Below are 25591 nucleotides of genomic sequence, written 5' to 3'. Positions count from 1 at the left end.
AATATAATATAATATAATATAATATAATATAATATAATATAATATAATATAATATAATATAATATAATGTTATATAATATAATACAATATAATATAATATAATATAATATAATATAATATAATATAATATAATATAATATAATATAATATAATGTAATGTAATGTAATGTAATGTAATGTAATGTAATAGAATATAATGTAATGGTATGTTATATAATATAATGTAACGTAATGTAATATAATATAATATAGTAGAATATAATATAATATAATATAATGTAATGTTATACAATATAATGTAATGTAATGTAATATAGTAGAATATAATCGAATGTAATCTAATGTCATGTCATGTCATGTAATATAATTTAATGTAATGTAATGTGATATAAAATAGAAGCATTTTTACTATGGTGCTCCTGGATGTTTGGAGTCTTAAAGCGCATACAGATATTGGCATATATCCACCCCTGTTAAGAGCATTCTGAACGTGCTTGCATGTTTTCCACAGTGATTTGCCGCTTGTCAGACAGAAGTAGATGAGAGTGTGTTTGAAATTTGAATCGAGCTGATTTCCCACAATAGCCTTGGATGTTCAGTTCAGTCAAGCCATTTGAGGGAAAAAAAAATGAGCTGTAATGATTGAGTTCTGATCTCGACAGGTTGCTCAATTTCCTGAAATCTTGGCATCTGCGGATGTGACTGAAGCATGTTCTCGCTGCAATTAGCCTTTGATTTGCACTTGGTTTGCACTTTGTGGTCTGTTTAGACCGTGTTGCTTGAGGAAAAGTAGATTGTTTGATGGTTTCATGGACTGTGTCGTTTATTGGCAGCTGCTGGGTTGTTTGTCCAGATTAAATAGTTAAGGGTGTTAATAAGAATTGTGTTGAAAGCATTTGGTGGTCACTGAAGAAATAATTTGAAATCTGGAGAGGGGGTATAATTGTGTTTTCCTGATACTTTCTTGTTTGGTCAATTGAAGTGAGCGGTTTTATGATGTTTGTGTATATATCAGCACTGGTGAGGGCGTGAGTTGGCTTGAGGCTGCAGGCCGACTGCCTTAGTGCCCCACCAGTGAGGATATACAGCATTATACAACAGTTTGACGGCATAATTGTGTATATAAAAAAGAAAACCAAACACAGAGAGTCTCAAAAATCCTTTTGTACGAGGAACTACATATGCAGCTGACGGTTGCTAATTCACAAACATCACTTTAGAGCTAGTATTTGGATGATTCTCTAGCATAATGTCTAAAGTGAAGACAAAAGAGATGATTTTGCTGACATTTTAAGATTATAACTTTGCATTCACACCGAAGGCGGCAAGAGCGTCAAAGTTTGCTACATTGATCTAGGGGCCATTGCAGCATATCAGCAAATCACTTACATTCCCGCATAAAAACATGCTTTATAGCGTGAAAATGTTGCACTTTTTTATCAAACTCATTTAACTATGAAAGATCAAGTTGTTTCGTGTGTTGTGGCTTAGCTCCACTTATCCAATATGTCTGAAATATTCTGAAGTCGTTATAGTTAGCATGAAAAAAATATATATATAACATTAATGCACATCAGTAACTCGGCAGTAATTTTTAAAATGTATTTCCCTGTAAAAAATCTTTGTAAATAATTGGAAATCTGACAACTGCAATAAACAAACCCTTGGGAGCAACTGTGGACGGAACCAAAGTTCACAGGACTGTGTTCTCTGGACTCGTCTCAAGCGGTGGACTTCAACATTTTAATTGGTTGCCGCCGAACCGCATCACAGCTTATTACCATAAAGTTGACTTGATTTCAACTATCCTCGACGCTGACACCGGTGAAGATGCGCCACTCTGCTCCTTGCCGCTTACTGCAGGCTTCTATTAAAATGAAAGAAATGACTTCCGGCTACTTTGACGCTCTCGCCACTTTCTGTGAGAATGCACAGTAAGGCTGAACAGCATGAAATGCCATCAGTCTACAGAGGTTTCCCAGTATGTCTCTGTTGCAATCGAGATATCACAATAATTAATCCACAAAAAGCCAGAGTAAAGCAAACACTACCAGATTACTATGGCATAAATACAGCACTACAAAATAAATAAAGAGATCGACTTACAAATTCACTTACCTGTTCTGATAATGATTTGATCAGCTGTAGTTTGAAACAGGAAAAGGAAAAGCTGAGTTTTTCTCCTCTAAAGACTTATGCTGTCTCTGTTGCCATCTTGTGGCTGTCAACCATCAATTTTTTTTGCTCTGCATGCTCATGGCCACCAACGCGCTGAATATTTTAAAATAGGCACTATCCTTATAAATAAACTGCATAGTTGCAATGCAAATAACTACATTCTCACCCAAAAAGCCTTAAAAGTACATTATGTTGTCAAACTGTAGTGAGATTATTCCTCTGCTTATGTGGGCGGAGTAATACACAAGGGTGAAGAGGCTGTACGACTGCTGTTATTGCAGAATATCGCATGACTATCAGCCAATCAGTTTTGACAACAGACAGAACTGTTGTTTAAATATCAATATTATTTATATTGGATTTAAGGAGTATAATTTTCTGTCTGACCTAAGATGAATCTTGTAAAAACAAAAAATAAAAAATTAATAACGCCAATTATAACCTCTTCTTTTGACTTATACATATACACAGACATAGATTTTTTAAAAAGATTTTTTAATCATAAATAAATATATGACATGGTTATTTGGCCAAATATTGATTTCTTAAGTTATAAAGTTAAAACAGAAGTGTTGTTTAAAAATCAATATAAAGATGTCTAAAAACATAGCACCTTTCATTTTAAGTTGAAAGAAAAAAAAAGATTACATTTAGGAGAATTATCATCACTAATTTACAGAATAAATCAGTTCACATATTAAAACGTTCATAAAGCAACAATGTGTATATTATATGCAGATCTATTGGAATAATACTGTAGTTCCCAGATCTCACGTTTGGTTTGAAATCAGCGTTTATTCATTAGTAATACACTAAAAGGTATTATGCTGATAATCAAGTCTGCTAATGAATAGAAAGTGCTAATCAAAAACTATGGATTGATTTAGAAAGATTGTGCTCCAGATGAAGGCTGTTAGCATTGATTTGAACGTGTGTCTTGGCTCTTTTACTGTAATCTCTCTTTTGTCTCCTTTAATGAGGCAGCAGCAGGAAAATTTAAATGCTCCTGTTACCAAAGCCTGTATTGAGAACAGTGGTTAATAGCTGACTAATTTTAATTGTTGAAATCAATGAAAATGACATATGAAAGCTTGTGGTTTTCTGGTCATTTTACCTCATTTTAACTGTAACTAATGGGTCAAGACAGACTTTTTATTCTGCCGTGTGTAGAATTGATTACAGCAGTTTTATTGTTTCATTTGGATGAACTGGATATTGAATATCTTCCACAATACATTACTTAGATTGTTTTTGTTAGTCGTTAGTAACTTATAAAATAATTGCATTCACAACGCTCATATTTAAAGCAGTCGGATAAAAAAATACATATAAATGCATACATACATACATACATATAGAAATTAAAAAAATAAATTAACAAATAAGTGTCGTGACTTTACAATGTCCTTGTTACGTGTTCCATGAACCCACTATTGTAATGAAAACAACTTGTGTCTAATAATCTTCCAAATACCTAATCCTAACTTTATAGTAAATACTTGCTGTTATTAAATATTGCTCAGTACTTAATCGTACATTTAGGACATTGTAAAATAAAGAGTGCTCAAATTTGACCCCTGTTCCATTTCTTTTCAAAGTATTTTTTATGATATTTTTGTTTAATCTATTTATAATAACTACAGTAGATTAAATAATTATTAGCCCTTCTGTAAAAAAAAGCTTAAACACAATACAGTTTTTCCTCAATCATTTTGGTGCATTTCTCACATTCTCACAACACTGTTTACAGTTAATGCATTTCTCAAAACAATTAGTACAAACTGCAAAACCTACTTGATAAGCTGCAAAAGCGTGTCACTTGCTCAAAATGGATAGCTCATTCCTCAAAAGCTATATTGATGTCAATGAAATTGTCAGTGTGATCAAGATGAAAAGTCCTGACACCATTGTTTAAGAACAAGCTAGTTAAATGGCTTTGTCATGTTTTCATTATGACAGTTCACTCTGTACATTTTTCCCAAGGCAAAAATGTCAGATTTTGGTGACACTTCCTGAAAATGCTCAAGACAGCACTATATACTATTTGCACAGCCATTTGAAAACTACAATAACGGTAGACATCACTGCATTTAGTGAGATATCTGAGTACAAGACACTGAATATGTGTTTCACATTTTTACTGCATTTGCTCTTTGCAATTCTGATTTATTCACAGCATTGTGCAAAAGAATAAATACACCCTTATTTACAACAAACATAAACTTCCTTTGGGTAGAGCTGGGCACAACTGTAAACAATATTGCAGTACATATTGGAACTGAACCTACAACATACTGTAGGTCTGTAAATCATTCATCAAATTGTTCAATTTAGAAGACATTTTCAGGGGGATTTTTAAAAATTTTATAAAATTTGCTTGACAGTTTTGACAATTAGTTCAACATTTTCATATGTAATGACTCAAGTAATGAAATGAGGACTATTAGTTTTACATGGAATGACTATACAGCATTCACAAGTTTAGTTCATTTTGACTGACATGACATAAGCTAATGATAATGTTAAAAACAGCAGAGAGTTGTATGAAAGCAACTGATGCATGTCCAAAAGCATTTGCAGTTTGTTGGAAGGAATGAGAAACTGCTACTATGATGTGCACAAATGACTAATTGTTTTGAGAAAGGCATTAACTGCTGTGCAAATGTAAATAGTTTTTGTCTTTGCCATGATGACAGCACATAATATGTTACCAGTTATTTTGAAAAAAGCTAAATTAGGTTAACTGGTGTAGGAAAGTTAGGTCAATTGTGCAAGTCATTGTTCTGTAGCTAATCAAAGCAAAAAAATCTTAAGGGGCTAATAATATTGGGTCTCATTCACTAACCATGCCTACCCACAAATTTATGCGTGAAATGTGCATAGTAGCGTTTTCACGAATAAGTCTGGATTTGTCTAAAGTGTATTCTAAATCTACAAAAAAAATTGAAGAACCCCTTATACCACACGTACACAATAATCATGTACACAGCTTAGGGCCTTATAAACATGTTTAAAGAACCCGATATATAATTAGACATGTTATGTATTTTTTATTTGTGTGAATGAAAAGTAACTTGACATAAATTTGTATATATAATTAGTGGTCCAAACAACAATCACCTGCTGTATTCTTATACAAAGTATGATGTTTGTGTGTCACCTTGTGTTTTGAGGCATGGCAACTGTGGACAGATCTGTTTCCTGAGAGTGATAAATGGTTGTTCAGGCCCTGATCACACCGAATGTGTTCTTTTGAGGCGAGAGGTGCCTTTTTAAAATGGTTATCTATTGATGTGTGCCACACATTCATGTGCCACGCAGCATCTCACGTTCGTATGGTGCACCTTGCGTTTTGATGGTGCGATCGGTGCGCGTGCAGTTGGAATAAGTCAACTCTGCACAAATATCACCTGAGCATCAAGACCATTGATACAGTTTGGTTGCCTAGGCCAGTGTTCCTCAACCTTTTTATCCCCACAATCTGGTCAATGCTTGACAATTTTACCGCGGACAGGGCGGTGGTTCGTAGGTCGCTGGGGAACCATTTTCTCAGAGGCGGACAAAACATTGCTGTCACTCTGATACACGTTTTATTTATGGAGAAAATTACAAAGCTCTGCAGTGTTTGGGTGTTCTGTGTTTGTCTGAGGTAAATAGTATACCGAAATGTGTATATTCCATACAAGCTGCAGCTGATCGTTCAGTTCTTGTCACATGACTCGTGGTGCGCTCCCGGCATTCATTCAACTGAGTGCGTCTGGAACTAACTTGCGCGAACTCCAGAGAAGAGAGAAGGGACCTACACTTGGCCTTTTCCCTTAGCAAAGAAACTTTCCAAAAACGATTTTTTCTTACTAATTTTGCTGCTTGTGGGTTAAATTTGGACGCTCAAATGACTGAGACATAAGCAAGAGAATATGGTCGTTTTTTAAAATAAATCGATTAAAAAAAATTAGACTCAGAAAATAAATAAAACGTAAATAATTCATGATTTTTTTGCAGCCCAGTACTAGTTGATCTACGGACCGGTACCAGGCCCATTGGTTGAGGACCACTGGGCTACCATAGTAAAGCGCAGCGTGCCCTGCTCTTTTGAAATTCTTTTCTAAAGTCAACTAAAATACACTGCGTTTTACCTCGTGTTTTCAGCTTTCAACTGAAAGTGTGTTCCACATCCAACATCAAAGCCTTCGTTACCGTTAAAGCTATTTTTCTTTTGTTTTGTTGCCATAATTGCCTCTTCTCAATTCATAATGTGACTTCTTATCATTTTTTCTGGACAAGTGGCACTTATAGGAAGCTGGAGTGGGAATGTATTATGCAAATTAATAATTGAGGGTAAAAGGAAACTTCCTGAGAACACTTTAAATTCACTAACAAGAACGAGATTAAAAACAAACTCATGTGTGTACACATATGTTGTGTATTAGGTGGAATGTTTTCATGAGAAGTTCAAATGTGCATACTGTATTGTTACGGTCTGTGGGAGTTGTTTGAATTTTGTCGTTTTCTCCCTCTCTGTTTTGTTCCGCTATATTCACCTTAAACAGATATTTGCTGATTGGATCCCGAGCCTGTCACTCTTCAATAGGGCATTTCCTCTTGCACCAGTCTAGCTTCGTTTCATGGATTTTAAGTTTGACCGGCACACCTTGCTGTTCAGTGCTGTGTGAGTGTGTTTGTGTTGTATATACACACTTCTGTTCATCATTATCATCATCATTTTATTTTCAGCTTAGTCCATTTACTAATCCAGGGTCGCCACAGCGGAATGAACCACCAACTTATCCAGCATATGTTTTACGCAGCGGATGCCCTTCCTGCTGCAACCCATCACTGGGTTATACCCATACACTCTTATTTACATACATACACTACGGCCAATTTAGTTTATTCAATTCACCTGTACTGCATGTCTTTGGACTTGTGGGGGGAAACCCGGAGGAAACCCACACGAACACGGCGAGAACATGCAAACTTTACACAGAAATGCCAACTAACCCAGCCGGAGCTCAAACCAGCAAGCGTCTTGCTGTGAGGGGATCGTGCTACCCACTGCGCCACCGTTACGCCCGCTTCTGTTTATGTATTTATGATTTATGAACCAATCTCAATATGGTTCAATAGTTTAGCATTCCTTTCCCAGAGATTGGTTGCAGCTGGAAGGGCATCCGCTGCGTAAAAACATGTGCAGTTGATTGTGCGGTAAAAACATGTGCGGTTCATTCCGCTGTGACGACCCCGGACCAATAAAGGGACTAAGCCGAAAAGAAAATGAATGAATGAATGAGTTTATTATTCCTTTTTGGGGGAAAAGGAATAGGTAATCAGGTTTCGCGATGTAAACTTTGACCGTAGCTGTGTGAATGTTCAGAAACACTAGGTAAGTGGGCGAGTGCTGCTTTTTGTATTTTTGTTTATTATTATTAGGGAGCGTATTTAGTGGCGTCAAATACCCTGAAGATTTCAGTTTCTTTTTCACACTTTGATTTTCTTTAGTAAGTTTAAAGGGGATCTTGTGTTCTAGTTTATGTGGCTGTTGGTTTTGTTTAGTTCTTTGCTTTGGCGCCACTCTAGTTCCTTTTTCACCCGTGTTGGTTTGGTTATATTTCCGTGATCGTTTCTATTTATTTTCAATCGCACTATGCAAAGCTCATACATGCCTCTCTTTTGTTGGCTTTATCAGATTCCCTTACTTATGAATAAACAAAATAAATGTTAAAGTTAGAAAAACAAACAAAAAGCGCTCAGGGGTAGCTCAAATATTTGGTCGGTGCTCTTTGGGTAAGGGATTCATCAAAACATCAACAGAAATTAGTCCAAGGCGCTCTGAAAATGTGGAAAATTTAAAAAGCCTTTATTCACATGGCTTAATCTTAAAAGAAACCTGTTCTCACTCACTGTTCTACCTCACTGTTTCTTTTAAGATTAAACCATGTGAATAAAGGCTTTTTAAATTTTCCACATTTTCGAGTGCCTTGGACTAATTTCTGTAAATGTTAAAGTTGTTTGTCCTTGCGTGTATCCACCCATTCTATTCAGTAATAATAATATCATTTCCTAAATGTTACGTTTTCTCTTCCTAGACACCTTATTAAATTGTAACAGTATAAATACAGGAATTATTAGTAAATGAGACCCATTGACCTTATAGCAGAAGAAAAATGTAATAGGAAATAGTGTGAAAAATGCAATCCAGGCTCATTCTGAAAACTGACCTCTATAAACATTTCTGGAGTGCATTAAACAAGTCCCAAGAACGTTTTTTGCAGTTTTTGTATTCGTGAATCCACCAGAGGCCGCTGTGTACGCTTTTTAAGATCTCAAATTTCTCTCGCGAGTGCCATCCTCCAGAGGCCGCTGTCGACTGACTGTTTGACTGACTGAATGACTGACTGACTGATTAATGAACTGACCCACCTTATTTCTTCCTTAAACCTAACCAATAGTATTTTCAAAAACACAGATTGACCCGCCCACCCTCTTCCTTAAAACCAATCGTCAGTTTTAAAAAGTAATCCAGAAAAAGAAAAGCCTTTATCTGATTTTTTTTTACCACGTTTTCTGATTTTACCACATTCTCACCCATTTACCACATTCTCACCCATTATTTACTTGTTTATTTTATTTTTTGGATTCTGTTTTTGTCTTACCAGCTTTCTGGAAACGTTCTTCACCAGACTCGAACCCCGTCATCATGGTGAACTCCGCTCTGCATCTTAAGTCCACCGACGTACATGGCGAAATGCAGCCATACGTACTTCTAGCTACATAATACACTATCTCCAGGAACGTATATAGATCTACGTTTTCAGAATGAGCTTATGTTGAAAAAATGTCTTAGTTCTGTTAAACATCACTGTGAAAAATTGAAAAAATAAAACTTACAATTTCACAGGACGACTAATAATTTGGTTTTCAACTCTATATTAGCCCCCCTAGGCCCACTATGTCAAATTAACTGTACAAAAGAACAGTATCTTATCAATATCTAATGCATAATACAATTTTAAAGCCATGTTTCTGTAAGAAGTTGCATTCTTCTTCAATGCATGGCGGTTTGTCTCTGGGACAGTACAATCCATCTTTGGTTCATAACTTTCATTCTGCAATATGACACTCATAACACCTCGCATATTACAGTATGATTTATTGCGAATGTGAGCCTCCTTTTTTACAGGTTGTAATTACATCACTGTACCCTTATTGAAAACTCCTTTCTCCCCCTAACGCTTGGTGGTGGGGCGGGGGGTAATACAGTGCGTCTGGCTTGAAATAGCAGCCGCTTAATCATAGTTACGCTGGCATGTTGAACCACTTGATATATTTAAATGAGCAACCCGACACACCGACGATGTAAGCAAGAATATATTCCACTCCAGCAGATATTACTCTTGCCTTCCAGTACTGAAAAATCACTCAGGCTGTGCTTCATCTTCCATACCCTTGCCAGAACCATCTGCCTGATTTCTGTGCTGTGGTCTGCATGAACTCTCAGGTGTGTTCCCTTAAAAAAGACCACAAATGGAAATATACAGGCATAATTTTGTCTCATATTGTCCTTCTGCTACGTTTATGTTGGAAAGGCTCTCATGATTACTTTACTGTTTGTTACATGATATCAGATACCTTCTCAAAATTGCCTCTTTATCTCACGGTTGTAATTTCATTTCTCATAATTGTGATTTAATTATTGCAACTTTCTGTCGTGTATTTATTGTAATATTCAACAGTAAGTCACACATTGTTTTCATAATTGCATCTTTATCTCACAATTGTTACATGATCATTATCGTTTAAATGTCATAAATACTGCTTTATTATGGTGGCTTGAGAAAGCCAATTTACATTTCTACTAAATAAACGTATTCTTCTTACTATACTCATTTTAGACCCATTTTAAAGTGTTTCTCCTACTAAACTTTTAAAGCTACAACCAGCAAACATGTTAACAACATGCTAATCTATCTATTTATCTATCTATCTATCTATCCATCCATCCATCCATCCATCTTTTCAAACTTTCATCCTTTTTCAAACTTTTTCATTCATCCATCCTATTTCATTTTTTCATCGATTCATCCATTCATAAATCCATCCATCTATCCTTGTCAAAGTTTTTCTTTCATCCATCCATTAATCCACCCATCCATTCTTTTTTCAAACTTTTTTTCATCGATTCATCCATCCCTTTCAAACTTTTTCTTTCATCCATCCATTAATCCATCCATCCATACTTTTTAAAACTTTTTCTTTTATCCATCCATCCTTTTTCAAACTTTTTCTTTCATTCATCCTTTTTCATCCATTCTTTTTCAAACCTTTTCATCCATCCATCCATCCATCCATCCATCCTTTTTCATCCATCCATAATTTTTCTAACTTTCTTTCATCCATCTATCCATTTTCAAACATTTTCTTTCATCTGTCTGTCCTTTTTTAAACTTTTTCTTTTATCCATCCTTTAATCCATCCATCCATACTTTTTAAAACTTTTCTTTTATCCATCCATCCTTTTTCGAACTTTTTCTTTCATCCATCCTTTTTCATCCATTCTTTTCAAACTTTTTCATCCATCCATCCATCCATCCATCCATCCATCCTTTTTCATCCATCCATAATTTTTCTAACATTCTTTCATCCATCTATCCATTTTCAAATGTTTTCTTTGATCTGTCTGTCCTTTTTTAAACTTTTTCTTTTATCCATCCGTTCTATTTCAAACTTTTTCTTTCATCCATCCTTTTTCATCCATTCATTAATCTATCCATCCATACTTCTTAACTTTTTTTTCATCGATCCATCCATCCATTCTTTTTCAAACTTTTTCATCCATCCATCCATCCATCCATCCATCCATCCATCCATCCATCCATCCATCCATCCATCCATCAAACTTTTCAAACTTTTTCTTTCATCCATCTATCCTTTTTTAAACTTTTTCTTTTATTCATCCTTTTTCAACCTTTTTCTTTCACCCATCTATCCTTTTTCAAACTTTTTCTTTTATCCATCCTTTTTTTTAATTTTTCATTCATCCATCTATCCTTTTCAAACTGTTTCAAACTACACAATCTACTTCCAACAGGCTTTCTCAAGCCACCATAAAGCTTGTTTTCAAACTTTAATATCTAGTTTATTAAATGCACATGTATTCTTGTTTTTCGTGTAATTTGCAGCACATTATTTTGCACAATAACATCTTTATCATACAATTATGACATTTAATTATGTCATTTGCAATTTTACATTAACTAATTCTTTTATTTTTCACAATAGAATCTTTCTCACAATTGTAACTTGATTAAATAACAGTGTTAATGACATAATGCAGCTTTTCGTCTTGTATTTCCTGTCATTTGTAACATTTAACCAGTATTTTTCACAACAATGTCTTCCTCACAATTGAAAATTGATTGTTAATATGCTTAAATATTACAGTTGCATTCATATTTCTTATAATTTTTAACATTTAAAACACATTATTTCTCTTTCTCCCTACCTCTCTCGCTCTTTCATCTTACATTGCAATCCTCACAAATATAGATGTATTATGCATAATTGCGATTATATATTAAAATTGTAATATTATTATGCAATTGTGACAATTTCCCACCTATTTTTTTTGTCTATTATTAGTCACAACCTTTTTTCTTACATCACAACTTTACCGTGTATTTCAACTTGAAATCACGTAATTAACATTCATTTTTCACAGCAGCATCTTGACCTCAAAGTAAGCATTAAAATTGCAGCTTATTTGGTCATAACCGTGACTGAAATAGATATCTTTAGATGAAAAATGTAATATAAAATAAAATATTCATCCATTCATTAATTTTACTTCAACTTAGTCCCTTATTTATCAGGGGTCGCCACACCGAAATGAACCAACTACAAACCAACTATTCCCGCAAATGTTTACTGCAGCAGATGCCCTTCCAGCCACAACCCAGTACTAGGAAACACCCGGACACACTCGCATTTACACACGCACTCACGCCTACCCAATTTAGTTATACTGCATGTCTTTGGACTGTGGGGGAAACCGGAGTACCTGGAGGAAACCCACTCAAACATGGGGAGAACATGCAAACTCCACACTGAAAAGCCAACTGACCCAGCCGGGACTTGAACCAGCAACCTTTTTGCTGTGAGGTGACAATGATGATAACTGCGCTATAAACATAAACTATAAATATGCTAAATAAATCAGGTTTGTATCTATTGAATTTTGTCACTGTTTTGGAGCACACTAGCTTAAAAATAACCTTAAAATTTGTCCTTATTTGGTCATAACTGTGACTGAAATAGATATCTTTAGATGAAAACTAATGCCTTTTACACCTCAAATATCATATAACAACCTATAAATGCTCCTCTATGGCATCACACTGCCTTTATTCATTGTTCCTATGCATATTTAACAGAATAGACTCTCAAAACTCAAGAAACTGAATAAAAAGCCGCGCCAGTCCATATACTATAGTGTCACTGACTTTTATTGATTGATTATAAATATTCAATCTGCTGTGACGCTCGAGGAAGGAAAGTCTGCAGAGAAACGTGTCAAAGTTTATTTAAAATTCTCTGTGGATTTTCTCTAGACTTCAAAAGCTTAATGTCTATCACTGCAGGGTGCTGGAGTGTATGTGTGTGTCTAGAAGATATATATGAGTGTGTTCATCCATGTAAGTTTTCACTCTTTCACTGTGATTCTTTTCAGTATATCTTTTAGATGTGATGGGATTAGCTAAAAACACTGAAACGCAATTGTATATAAAGCCTATAGACATATTTTGATACTTGTGTTCAATATTTACCTAAATTATCTTAAAGGGGTGGCCCACGGTGTATTTTTAAGGCTTGGTTGTGTTTATAAGATGCAAAGGAATGTGTGTCTATGCTTCATTTATAGAAAATCACGTCATGTTTTCAAATATCTTACTTTGATTATAAACAGCTTCTTAGCTAACATGAAACATGAAATCGACGGTCATATTTCCAAGTTCCTCTAAAAGGCCCGCCCTCAAGAGGCTCTGATTGGTCAGCCAACATAATGTGCTGTGATTCGCGGATCGGCTCCACATCACCACACCCTACATAAACAGTAGCTGAATCAGACAGAAAATGAAGAGCACATAGCTGAACCTCATGCCTGCTCTCTAAAATAAAATCTGACAAGTGTCTTTCACATATATTTGGAATAAGCATGTGTAAGTAATATGACACGTTCACATATCCTTTTGCGAGTTCATTATTTGAGATGTAGAATGCAGGGAATGCGGCCGCATAAAGGGACACTGAAAGCGGTTGCATAGAGAGACACTGCACACGCTGCTGAAGATTGTTGGTGTTTACAGTGGTCTGACTGATAAATATGAATTGGTAGCTAAATTGTTAGCAGTGCCACAAAGCATTTCCCATTGTTTACATCCTTGTAACGTCCTTGCTGCAACATACCCTCAACGCTAGAAACTGTGCATGTAATTGATCAATTTTAACAAATAAAAACACTTACAGGTTGTGTCTCACAATCCACAGCTTTGTCTATTATGGTTGGAGGAGTTTTTAGCTGAATCCAGCACTGGGAGAGATTCTGGAAGCTGTCCTTTGTCAAATACTAGACCTATATATTTTTATAATTCACCGAAACGTATATAAAACTACACTGTATGCACTTCTCTCTTTGTGTCATGTCCTTTGGAAGCCCAAATATAGAAACAGATCAAGCTCTGTGGTAATAGCAGCGTTTGGACAGCATTTTAGCTTTCTCTGCTATAACATTACAGCGCCTCTGGCCACGCCCCTTCACTGCGCAGGGTGTGTGCGCGAGGTGAATGCCTGTAACCTGAAGCCCTTGTGATCTCATTAGCCCAGATGTATTTTTTGTAGTCCTCAAATTTGTTTGCTGTAGGCTTTGCTAAGCTAAATTTGTGAAAGCCAATGTCTCCCTTTGCATTTAACTTTGAGCATATTACATTCAGAGGTGTTGTTTATGTTCACACAGCTACATTACACATCAACTAAAGTTTAAAATATCATATCGTAGTGGACCACCCCTTTGTTTTTTATGCTTTCATATCGAACAGTGTTGATGTTTTTTAATGATAGTCTACGAGCCTCCAATATGCATTAAAGCACTGTAAATAAGCACTAATGCAGTTACTGTTATAGAAGTTTCTGTATTCATTTACACTTTTATTAGCTGACTGATGGTAAAAGCTCATTTTTGATGTTTGTTCTTATTGAGGTCTTTGTGCGAGTCTGTAAAATCTATGGACAGTCATTGTTTCTCTATAGAACATCAGGATTTATTGAATGCTGTATTAAGACTGTAATGAAACTAGATGTAAGAATGATGTAATGATGTAGTAAAAATGATGACATTACAGTTTTATGTGATGCTATTTACGGAGTCTGTTGCCTTCACAAGAAAATACTGGCTGAGAAAGACTTTAGTGAAGAGAAAACTCAAAAATAATTTATCGCCAGATTTCCTTGGTGTTTACAGTTTTACGTTTGTACGTGGTGTCACAGGTGAGAGATCACAGGGACACAGGGCAGTTTAAATCACGTAGGCCTATTTATTATTTATATTTATTATTATATTTATTTGTGGAGCAAGGGAAAAGTGCACTTAGATGTGCAGGACAGTGAGTTCGGTGTCAAAGGGTCTGGTGATCGTGCAAAGTTAAGTGCCGGTCAGGGTGTCCGGTGGAAGAGGAGGAGTCAGCGACAATCCTGCTGTCATCGTGCTCAAATACTACTCCTCCAATGAACAGCAGCTGTCTCTGATCAGGTCTGCCACATCGGTCAAAAGTTTCGAATGATTGTTGTTATTTAACCCTTAAATCTAGGAATTGCATTTGAAATAATTGTAATATTGTGAAATCTTACTAATATTATCAAAATGAATGTTTTAATTTATACTGCAGAGTTTGTGAAAGCTTGATTCTGATTGGCTGATGAACATTCTAAGAAATTGTTCATACAAAATGCCTTTTCCATTTCAATTTACTGATTTCAAATCGTCAAATCAAGTCAGGTCAAATCAAGACAAATCAAATCAAGTCAAGTCAAGTTAAATCAAGTCAAGTCAAATCAAGTCAAGTCAAGTTAAATCAAGTCAAGTCAAATCAAGTCAAGTCAAGTCAAGTCAAGTCAAATCAAGTCAAGTTAAATCAAGTCAAATCAAATCAAGTCAAGTCAAGTCAAGTCAAGTCAAGTCAAGTCAAGTCAAGTCAAGTCAAGTCAAGTCAAGTCAAGTCAAGTCAAGTCAAGTCAAGTCAAGCCAAGTCAAGTCAAATCAAGTCAAGTCAAGTCAAGTTAAATCAAGTCAAATCAAGTCAAGTCAAGTCAAGTCAAGTCAAGTCAAATCAAGTCAAGTGAAATCAAATGAAGTCAAATAAAATGAAGTCAAATCAAGTCAAGTCAAGTCAAGTCAAATCAAGTCAAGTGAAATCAAATGAAGTCAAATAAAATGAAGTCAAATCAAGTCAAATCAAGTCAAATCAAGTCAAATCAAGTCAAGTCAAGTGAAATCAAGTCAAGTGAAATCAACAAGTGAAATCAAATCAAGTCAAGTTTCACTGAATGATTTCAGTTATTTCAAAGCCTACAGATATCAGCTATAAAATGAAAACAAAATAAAACTAAAGGTTGTGGATGAAATACTTAAGAAGCTACACTGTAAAAAATATAATTGACATTTGACAAATATATTGACAAATATTTAACAATATTACTGTATTTTTAATTCAATAAATTCATAATTGTGAGCATAAGAGGCTTGTATTTTGGTAAGGAGCTATGTTTTGTTTTGTTACGAATTATATTCAGTCATTCATTTTCTTTTCGGCTTAGTCCCTTTATTAATCTGGGGTCACCACAGCGGAATGAACCGCCAACTTATCCAGCACATGTTTTATACAGCCATAACCCTTCCAACCCTTCCAGCCACAACCCATCTCTGGGAAACATCCAAACACACTCATTTACACTCATACACCACGTACAATTTAGCCTGCCCAATTCGCCTGTACCGCAGGTCTTTGGACTGTGGGGGAAACTTGAGCACCCAGAGGAAACCCACATGAACGCAGGGAGAACATGCAAACTCCACAGAGAAATACCAACTGACCCAGCCGAGGCTCGAACCAGCGACCTTCTTGCTGTGAGGCGACAGCACTACCTACTGTGCCACTGCGTCGCCCTGTTATGACATATATACATACATCTGGCATGACCAGATAATTTAAATAGCTCTATTTGGAAAGATTTCATTCATTTAGAACGACTGAGATGGTCAGGTCAAGGGATGATCAAGTGCATCTACATAAAATATAATAAAGTACAAGTATATATAAATACAACAGAGCAAAAATAAAAGTGAAATAAACAGTGATTTAGAGTTTTCTGGGGAGTATAAAAGCATTCAAGTACACAAATGTAACAATTAAACATAAAATAACATGTCCGTCATTGTATAAATAACTTCATATATTTTAATATATATTTTAATCTTTAATAAACGATCTAATCCTGCGATGTGACTATTGCGGATACACATATTGTGATATCGATGCTCAAACGATATATTGTTCAGCTCTAAGGCAGGCTGATATTGGTGACGTTCACCCACAGCTCACAGTCTCCAGATGAAAAACTATTGATGTGATTTAGAGATTGAGTGACGGCAAGCAGAGTGAAGCTTTTGGCATTTCACTTTTCAAAGTGCTGATTGTTGCTTCTATTTTCAAAGCGCTGACAGGGGTATTGAGTCCCCTGCTTGACCGTACTGCCGAGAAAAATATGATCTTTAATGCAGTGCTCTGAAATGCAATTTTGTTTTTACGTTTGATTTCAGGAAATCATTTAGACACATGGCTATTGGTGAATATTAGCATAGCTGTTAGATTTTCTTTCAGGGTTTAGTCTTTAAAGCAGCTTTCTAAGAATAAAAAAATTGTTTATACAAATCTACAGACAGAACTTTACAGCTTTTCAGCGGAATTGAACTAAAATAAAAGCCTAAGGATTATGAATGGTTAAAGCTTGAGGTTTTAATTTATTTATGTGCAGAATAAATGGTTCAGAGTCTTGTCAAAGCAGTAAGTAAATCAGGATACTATCATCTCAAAAATATTGCAAGAAATAGATGCTTTGTTTCCAGTGAGGACGAGAGAAACTTGTTCATGCTTTTATCAGCAGCAGGGTGGATTACTGTAATGGACTCACCACTGGCATTCCGAAAAACATCGTTAGCCAACTAAGGTCGCAAATTGTGTTGTTACAAACATAGTTCTTTGATTTGGCATTTCCCAAATACGTCATTCCAGCGAACATTCGCTAACTGCGTCGCAAACTTCTATGCTTGCAACTACACCTCTGAAGCTGTAGTTAAAAACATAGTTCCTGGCTGTGTTCTATTCCCAGTTATCCCCCCTATGCCCTATTCATTTAGAACATTCTAATATTTAAACTTGAAATGATTTTTTTAAAGCATTAAAGTCATCTCTCTTTGGTGTAATTTGCTTTCAAAGCATTTTTACAGTTCAGTTTTAGCGATCTTCATGTTTACAATTGCACTCCCTTCGCTCCAGTGCACTTTGAAAACATTGATGTCATTTTGAACGCAGCCATGGCTCATGACTTCTGATTGGCTGAAGCTATAGGTGACCTATTATTTAAAAGCAGAATTTATGTTATGTCTCCAAAGCTTATGAAAAAAAACAACATTGCATACGTTAATGCTTTTGATTTATAGTGGGTTATTTATTAAGTATCTGTACTGTATATGACATGGGCCTGTTGATTAGAACATTTCTGCTGTGGTTTGCATGTCAAATAGTAAAAGTGGACTTTAAAAAAAAAACCAAAAAGAACAATATCCTACCTAATAATATTAATCATCATCGACATCATCATCATTAATATTATTAATATCATTATTAAAGTATGTTTTTTATTTTGTAATAGATAATAAATATTACATTTCATTTCTTAATAAATTGCCTCATTATTTATTTATTTATATGATTTTTATATATTAGAACATGTGTAGGCTTTTGTAAGTGATTTTATGTTCATTTAAAGTAGACTATGGAATATTCTCAATAATATTTTTAAATGAACCATTATAGGCCCTATATGTGCCATTTACATATATTTCAATTAATATGGAAAGCGAGTGCATGTTTTTACCTAAACTAATATTGGATTCTTTTTAATGTGTGCATGTAAAACAATCTAATTTGCACAAATAAATTATGGGGTTCTTCTCTAAAGAAGTTGTTACAACCCTGTTTAGAGCATCGATTATAGGCGTTTTACGTTATAACTAACGTGGTTCAAATCATAGATCTGTAACAGAGAAACTAGGGGTTTTGGGAAACACTCGTCACTGTGTTTTTTGGCTCCAGTACATTCGAATAGATTTAAAGTACACTGCTATAATCACTAATGGCATAGGACCCAGTAATACAGATAACGAAATACTAACGAATGCAAACAATCCTCCGTCATTTAGGTCAATTCCAATAGAAATTTCAAGGTTCAGTCTGAGAGATGAATGTTTTAATGAGGAATCAGAATAAGGTGTTGTGAATAAAATATATCAATATTAATACACATTAATATAACCAAATATTTCAAATATAATACAAACATATGATATTATTATAATGATTATTAATATATTATTATGTGTATATAAAGATATATAGTAATTATTATTATTATCAAAATCAATATAGTAGTATGTATAGTAATTATTATATATATTAGTATTAGTATTATATTATTATTATTATGTAAAATATAAATGCATGTAAAATGTTAAACTAATAAAATTTATAACAATAATATTTGTAATAATAACATTTCTATTACTTATCTTATATATAATGTATAATAAAAATAATAATGTACTGTTTTTTATTTTATTCATTCATTTTCTTTTCGGCTTAGTCCCTTTATTAATCTGGGGTCGCCACAGCGGAATGAACCGCCAACTTAGCATAGATTTTACGCAGCAGATACCCTTCCAGCTGCAACCCATCACTGGGAAACATCCATACACACTCATACACACACATACACTACAGACAATTTAGCTAACCCAATTTAACTATACCACATGTTTTTAGACCACATGCCAACTGACCCAGCCGAGGCTTGAACCAGCAAACTTCTTGCTGTGAGGTGATTGTGCTACCCACTGCGCCACCGTGCTGCCCTGTTTTTTATTTGATTAACATTATGATTCTTTATATTATTAAGTTATTTATTTATTTAATAGATTTTTTTATATCATGTGTATCATGTGATCCTATTATGATAAGATGTATATACATATATCATGATATCATATATCATGTCAATAGATTTTTTTTATATTATGTGACTTTTTATATCATGTGACATCAGGAAAACGCATGAATGCATTATAAAGTTATTAAAATAATAACCTAAACATTATGGGGGTATTTCATTGCATAAGTTACATCTAATGGGTTTGGCTGACAATAATATTTGTAAAACACTGAATTAAAGCAAAGCGACACGGTGGCTCAGTGGTTAGCATTGTCACCTCACAGCAAGAAGGTCGCTGGTTCAAGTCTCGGCTAGGTCAGTTGGCATTTCTGTGTGAAGTTTGCATGTTCTCCCCAATGTTCATGTGGGTTCCCAGGGTCCACAGTCCAAAGACATGCACTATAGGTGAATTGGATGAACTAAATTGGCCGTAGTGGGTGTGTATGGGTGTATGCAGTACTGGGTTGCAGCAGGAAGGGCATCTGCAGTGTAAAACATATGCTGAATAAGTTGGCGGTTCATTCCACTGTGGCGACCCCTGATGAATAAAGGGACTAAGCAGTAGGAAAATGAATGAATTAATGAATTAAAGCATTCTGGGAAAATGCATGATCCTCCACTGTGATTCCATAAGTAAATCAATGTCATTCATTCATTCATTCATTTCTTATCAGTTTAGTCCCTTTTAATAATGTGGGGTCGCCATGGCTGAATAAACCGTTAACTTATCCAGCATATGTTTTACGCAGCGGATGCCCTGCCAGCTGCAAACAATCACTGGAAAACATCCATGCACACTCATTCACACACATACACTATAGACAATTTAGCTTACCAAGTTCACCTATAGCGCATGTTTTTGGACTTTGTGAGGGAAACTGGAGCACGCAAAGGAAACCCACGCGAACATGCAAACTCCACACAGAAATGCCAACTGACCCAGTCGGGGCTAGAACCAGCAACCTTCATGCTGTGAGGTGATTGTGCTACCCACTTTGCCACCATGCTGCCCAGTAAATATATGTGTCCTTGTTATATCTAATTATAGCATGTGCTTTGTCAATTGGTCTCACAACATATTTTGAACCATTGTTCATTTATTAATGGCAACCCTTCATAATACAATCACAGTCATTTCTGCGGACGTGCTTTTCTCCATCTCTAGTACAACTGCTGCTTCTGCTCATTAGTTCATTCTCACTGGAGTCTCTCTCTTCTATTGAGTCTTCATGTCTTGTGTCCATTACTGAAAAATGACCCTCATGTGACACATTTATAGGTTTTTTACAGCAGAGCAACCTCTGCAATGGCCTCGTGGAGAAGAGCATCAAGGGAGAGTTCAGACAAAAATGGAAACCCTGTCATTATACAGTATACTACTCACCCTCAATTTGTTCCTATATATATATATATATATATATATATATATATATATATATATATATATATATATATATATATATAGGAATCACCGCAGATTATCGTCACGCTAATGAGGGGTTTGGAAACAAATGAATCGCTAAACTAATTATATGGGAGTCGTTGGGATAATTAGGTTAAAATAAATGCATACTATAAGACAATGAATGGTGTTTTTTGACCTTGCATGTTGTTGGAGACCCTCAAAACCAAAATATGACCTTTTATAATGTACAATAGCAGCTCTTTAATGTTCAATCCACTTAAATTGGTAAAAACTAATAAGTTAACTTAATTTCTTCATGCTGTCCCAACTCAAATTGATTGTGTAGAACCCATAACTTTTTACAGTGTATTATTTTTACACTATTGTTTGTTTGTCTCCAGTTTTCAGGACTCTACCTGCTGTCCTTCTTCATCATCGTCCTGGGTCTGGTCCTCTACTCCTCCTCCTCCACCTACGTGGCACAGGACCCTCGCGTGTATAAGCAGTTCCGCAACACGGGAAACGCCCTCACAGACACGCCCACATCCGGCCACCTGGAGCCCTCAGTGACCTATACCAGCCTGGGCCAGGAAATAGAGGAGGAGCCACGCATTCGAGTCGCCTGAAGGGGGCATGGACTGGCAGATCAATCATCCACTGCCCCGCCCAGCAGTCTGTAGAAAAGCGAATGATATCGATCACCGAATGATGTAATCAACCACGTAGCAAACGAGTACACTGTGATCACGAACTGTCAGTAGGTAGCAGTGACTTCTGAGTTATCAGATCCATCATGTATAGAGATTACTTCACCTCATTGCCTCTTTTCCCCGCAGCAATTTAAAGGGACAGTTCATCTAAAAACTAGACTTTACTCATTTACATTTCCAAGTGGTATATGTTTGGAAGCCTGTTTCCGACAATGAATACAATTATTTTGACTTTTTATCGCAGAATTGCACGATACAAACTGGCAATTCTATACATTCTTATATGTAAACTTGAAATTGTATGTTATAACGTCAGAATTACGTGATGTAAAGACATTGACCTTATTCTTGAAGTACGTGTGCAGCCATCTGAATTTTCTTGGGCTCAAGACATCAGCTCTCATTCACTTTCATAAATTTTTAGATGTTAAATACAACTCATTCTGCTGCTTGATATTGAAAACTGATCTTTTCTTCTTATATTATTCTACTTTTTATGTGTACACACTTGTTTGTAGAGAAATTAGTTTGACCATTTTCTGTCGTTTATTATTCCTAGTCATTTCTCCCATAGGCAACTGAGTTGAAGTTCTAAAACAATCACAAAATCGAGCGCACTTCCGGATTGTAGAATAGACCCTTTTCACATGACATCACATGGTGTTCGGTTTCACTCCATGCAGCGTATCTTTACTTTCGCCTCCACAGAACTCCCCATAGAGAATTCACCCAGTCATTTATAGACGAAATATTTACCAGATAATATGTGAAAATTTAATAAAGATTAATTTTACTCATGTTGGAACATTCACATAACAAGTAATATACATTAATTTTCATAGCATCATCAAAGTAAAAATAAATCCATTATTAAGGAAATATACTGAATTAATAAGTGAAAAGGTTGCAAACATAGCATTTTCTTGATAAACAATAACTTAATCTTATTCTTAATAACTTAAAGAATCATTTTCAAACTCAGAAACCAGTTCAGTATTGACAGAGAAACATTTGGACACGTCCAATACTTTAACAGACGTAAATCACAATGTCTAATGTTAATATTTTCAGTTGTAAATTTTCCAGAGAAGTATCCCATTCATTCAAAGGTAAACTGGAACTAAAAATACACTGCGTTGCCAATAGGGGGAGGTGAAGTGACGTCATTGTGAAAAGGGTCTATGAGGTCAATGAAAATCACAATTGCGAGTACTAAAGTCAGAATTCTGTTTTTAATCTTGCAGTTCTGAGAAATAGTCACGATTGCAAGAAAAAGTCTGCATTCTGAGGTAAAAAGTTGCAATTGCAAGAAAAAGTCGCAACTGCAAAAAAGTCTGAATTCTAAGATAAAAAGTCACAATAGCAAGTCCTTAAGTCAAATTTCTGACTTTATATTGCAATTCTAAGGAATAGTCACGATTGCAAGAAAAAGTCAGAATTTTAGGATAAAAATTCACATAGCAAGTTATGAATTAAGTCAATAGATAGATATGGGCCAGTAGCAGGGCTTCTGCGCCTACTGGTAGGCTCAAAAGGCTGTTATCATCCATCCACATGGTTAATCTGCTATGGATCACATAGGGCGGTGGCTGAAAGTTAACGAGAATTATTTATAATGGAGTTAACGTGTTAACAGAGGTTCGGCAGCAGAACCATGCCTCACTTTGTCTTCTTAACCAATCACCTACTCCCTAAAAACTTGCACTCTTCTTCTCATTCTCTCGAACCCATCCTCCCTCCCTTTATTTCCTCGCTTCCCATTCACAATCCTGTAACCCTCTCTTGACTCCGAGGTTGAATCGGGGGCAGGGTGGGGAGTCAAATCACTTTACCAAAATATTACAGAGATGGTACCACCACTCTGGGCATCTTTGTAGGGCGCCTATCAACCTACCTACTTGTTCACTGTTTATCCTCTTACTTCCCTTCCCCTTCATCCCATTGTTCTCTTACCATCCTTTTCATCCCTACGTCCCTACAATAAAGTCTAGCTCAAAGTGTGGCGTTGTCCATGCTGGTGAATTATTTATTAAATTTCCCATTAATTGTATTTTATTAACATCTACCCCTAACCCAACCCTTAATCCAACCGTCACAGTAATGTAAAAACAGATCTGGATTTAGATTCTTCTCTATTCATATAGCTGATTAACCATGTTGATGGATGAGAATGGCCCAAATCTATCAGGTGATAACCACTGATAACACCCATTCAATCGAGTGATAACATTCGAAGCAGGTGTTCAGAAATATTGTCAAAAATAACTTCATTTAAATAAAGAAATATTCATATATTCCTTCATTAATTAAATGAATAATTCTGAAAAAAATGTCCATATTATGGAAATCAGTGGTGTCCATTATTCTTCTAAATAACTATTTTGTGTTTAATTAAAAAAAAAAAAATACTCAAACTGGTGTAGAGCAGGTAAATAAGGATAAAAAATGTTCTTTTTGGGGTGAACTGTCCCTTTAAGTGTTTAGAAGGATTTGTGCTGACTGTTTTTGTCTAAATGCTCAGTTGTGGATGTTTTATTTTCTTATACGAGCACAAAGGGTTCATTGTATTTGAACATGGTTTGTCTACCAGTTTCATGGATTATTTTTTGCTTTATGTTTTAAATCTATCTGACAATGTCTCTGGAAAAAACTGCATTCAGAGTTTTAAATGCTGATTTGAGCCAGTGCCTTGCCATGTTACATTACATTTGCTTATGAGAAATCATGACTTTAGAGGAATAGTTCAATCCAAAAATGAAAAGTTGCTGTTAATTTACTCTCAGGCCATGCAAGATTTTGTTTTTCAGTAGAACATTAAGTGAAGTTTTATAAACTAATTTCGAGATGAGTACGTGATATGATTGGTCACTCCTGGCTTCTCATCCGTAATCAGTAATAGTCCAATCAGATTGATCCAAGCTTACAATAAATAGACCGATTTCACCATACTGCCCTATCTTCGTTTTTGGAAGAATCCCCCCTTCCACCCCATTTCCTCCCTTTTCCAGGGGAAGCTCTCAAGACCTTTCTGATCTCTGACCCTTGTATATGCTTATTGACCAGGTGGGAGCTCAGGGTTCTCTCCCTGCACAGCATGACAAATATGCTATTAACACCTAGCTTATCTATTGTGTGAACTCTTGAAAGAAGATTTTTTTTTTTGCTGAAACTGTGGTTCTTGGTGTAATGAAAAGCAAATCATCGGCTGCTGGATTTTAAGGGGTCAAAAAACATATACAGGCAAAACAGTATTAATACCCGTGACAATACATTGAGGTCTTACACTGCAAAAAATGCTTTTCTTACTTTTTTTTGTCTTGTGTTCTTTGATGTTTTGTCTTGTTTCTAGTCCAAATATCTAAAAATTCTTAAATCAAGAAGCATTTTCTAGGCCGGCAAAACATATTGTAATGTTTTAAGAAATAATATGCCGAAATGAAGTGAGTTTTTCCTTAAAACAAGCAAAATAATCTGTCAAATGGAAAAACAAGATTATTTAGCTTGTTTTAAGGACAAACTCACTTAATATTGGCATATTATTTCTGAAAACAAGACATTATGTTTTGCTTGCGTAGAAAATGCTTCTTGATATAATTTTTAATAGTTTTATCATTTTTAGATATTTGGACTAGAAACGAGACAAAAAATATTGAAGAAAAGCATTTTTGGAGTGATATGAAGCAAAATGATTGGGCTATAAATTAATATAGTGAATTAGTCTCTCGCACAGACCAAATGTCATTTCTTCATAAAGTGCTTTGTGTAGGATTATTTAGAATCATGTATTTTGTTTTTCAAACAGTAGTAAATCATCAGTACATCTTTGAGTTTTGAATGTTCTAGTTTTACCATTTTAAGAGACTCTTCTATTTAAATGTAGGATTTTTTATGAGAGAGAGAATGTGTTCCAGTTAGAATTAGTGAATCATGATTTACAGAATTTAAATGTAGTAAATTATGACAGAATTTTTCTAAAAAAACA

At 35.2% G+C, this 25591-nt stretch overlaps 1 protein-coding gene across 1 annotated transcript in view; it reads left to right on the top strand.

Annotated features, from left to right (window-relative positions):
* slc35f1 (solute carrier family 35 member F1) overlaps positions 1-22387 on the top strand; it is a 212501-nt gene extending 190114 nt beyond the window's left edge. Inside the window, exon 8 of the mRNA XM_056445616.1 lies at positions 21301-22387. Coding sequence (XP_056301591.1) covers positions 21301-21525 — 225 coding nt within the window. The 3' untranslated portion in view covers positions 21526-22387. The remainder of the gene's footprint in view (positions 1-21300) is intronic.
* Positions 22388-25591: the final 3204 nt, after the last annotated feature.

Source organism: Danio aesculapii, chromosome 20, assembly GCF_903798145.1.
Source record: "Danio aesculapii chromosome 20, fDanAes4.1, whole genome shotgun sequence".
Classification (NCBI taxonomy): Eukaryota; Metazoa; Chordata; class Actinopteri; order Cypriniformes; family Danionidae; genus Danio; species Danio aesculapii.
This window is presented reverse-complemented; position numbering and strand designations above follow the sequence as displayed.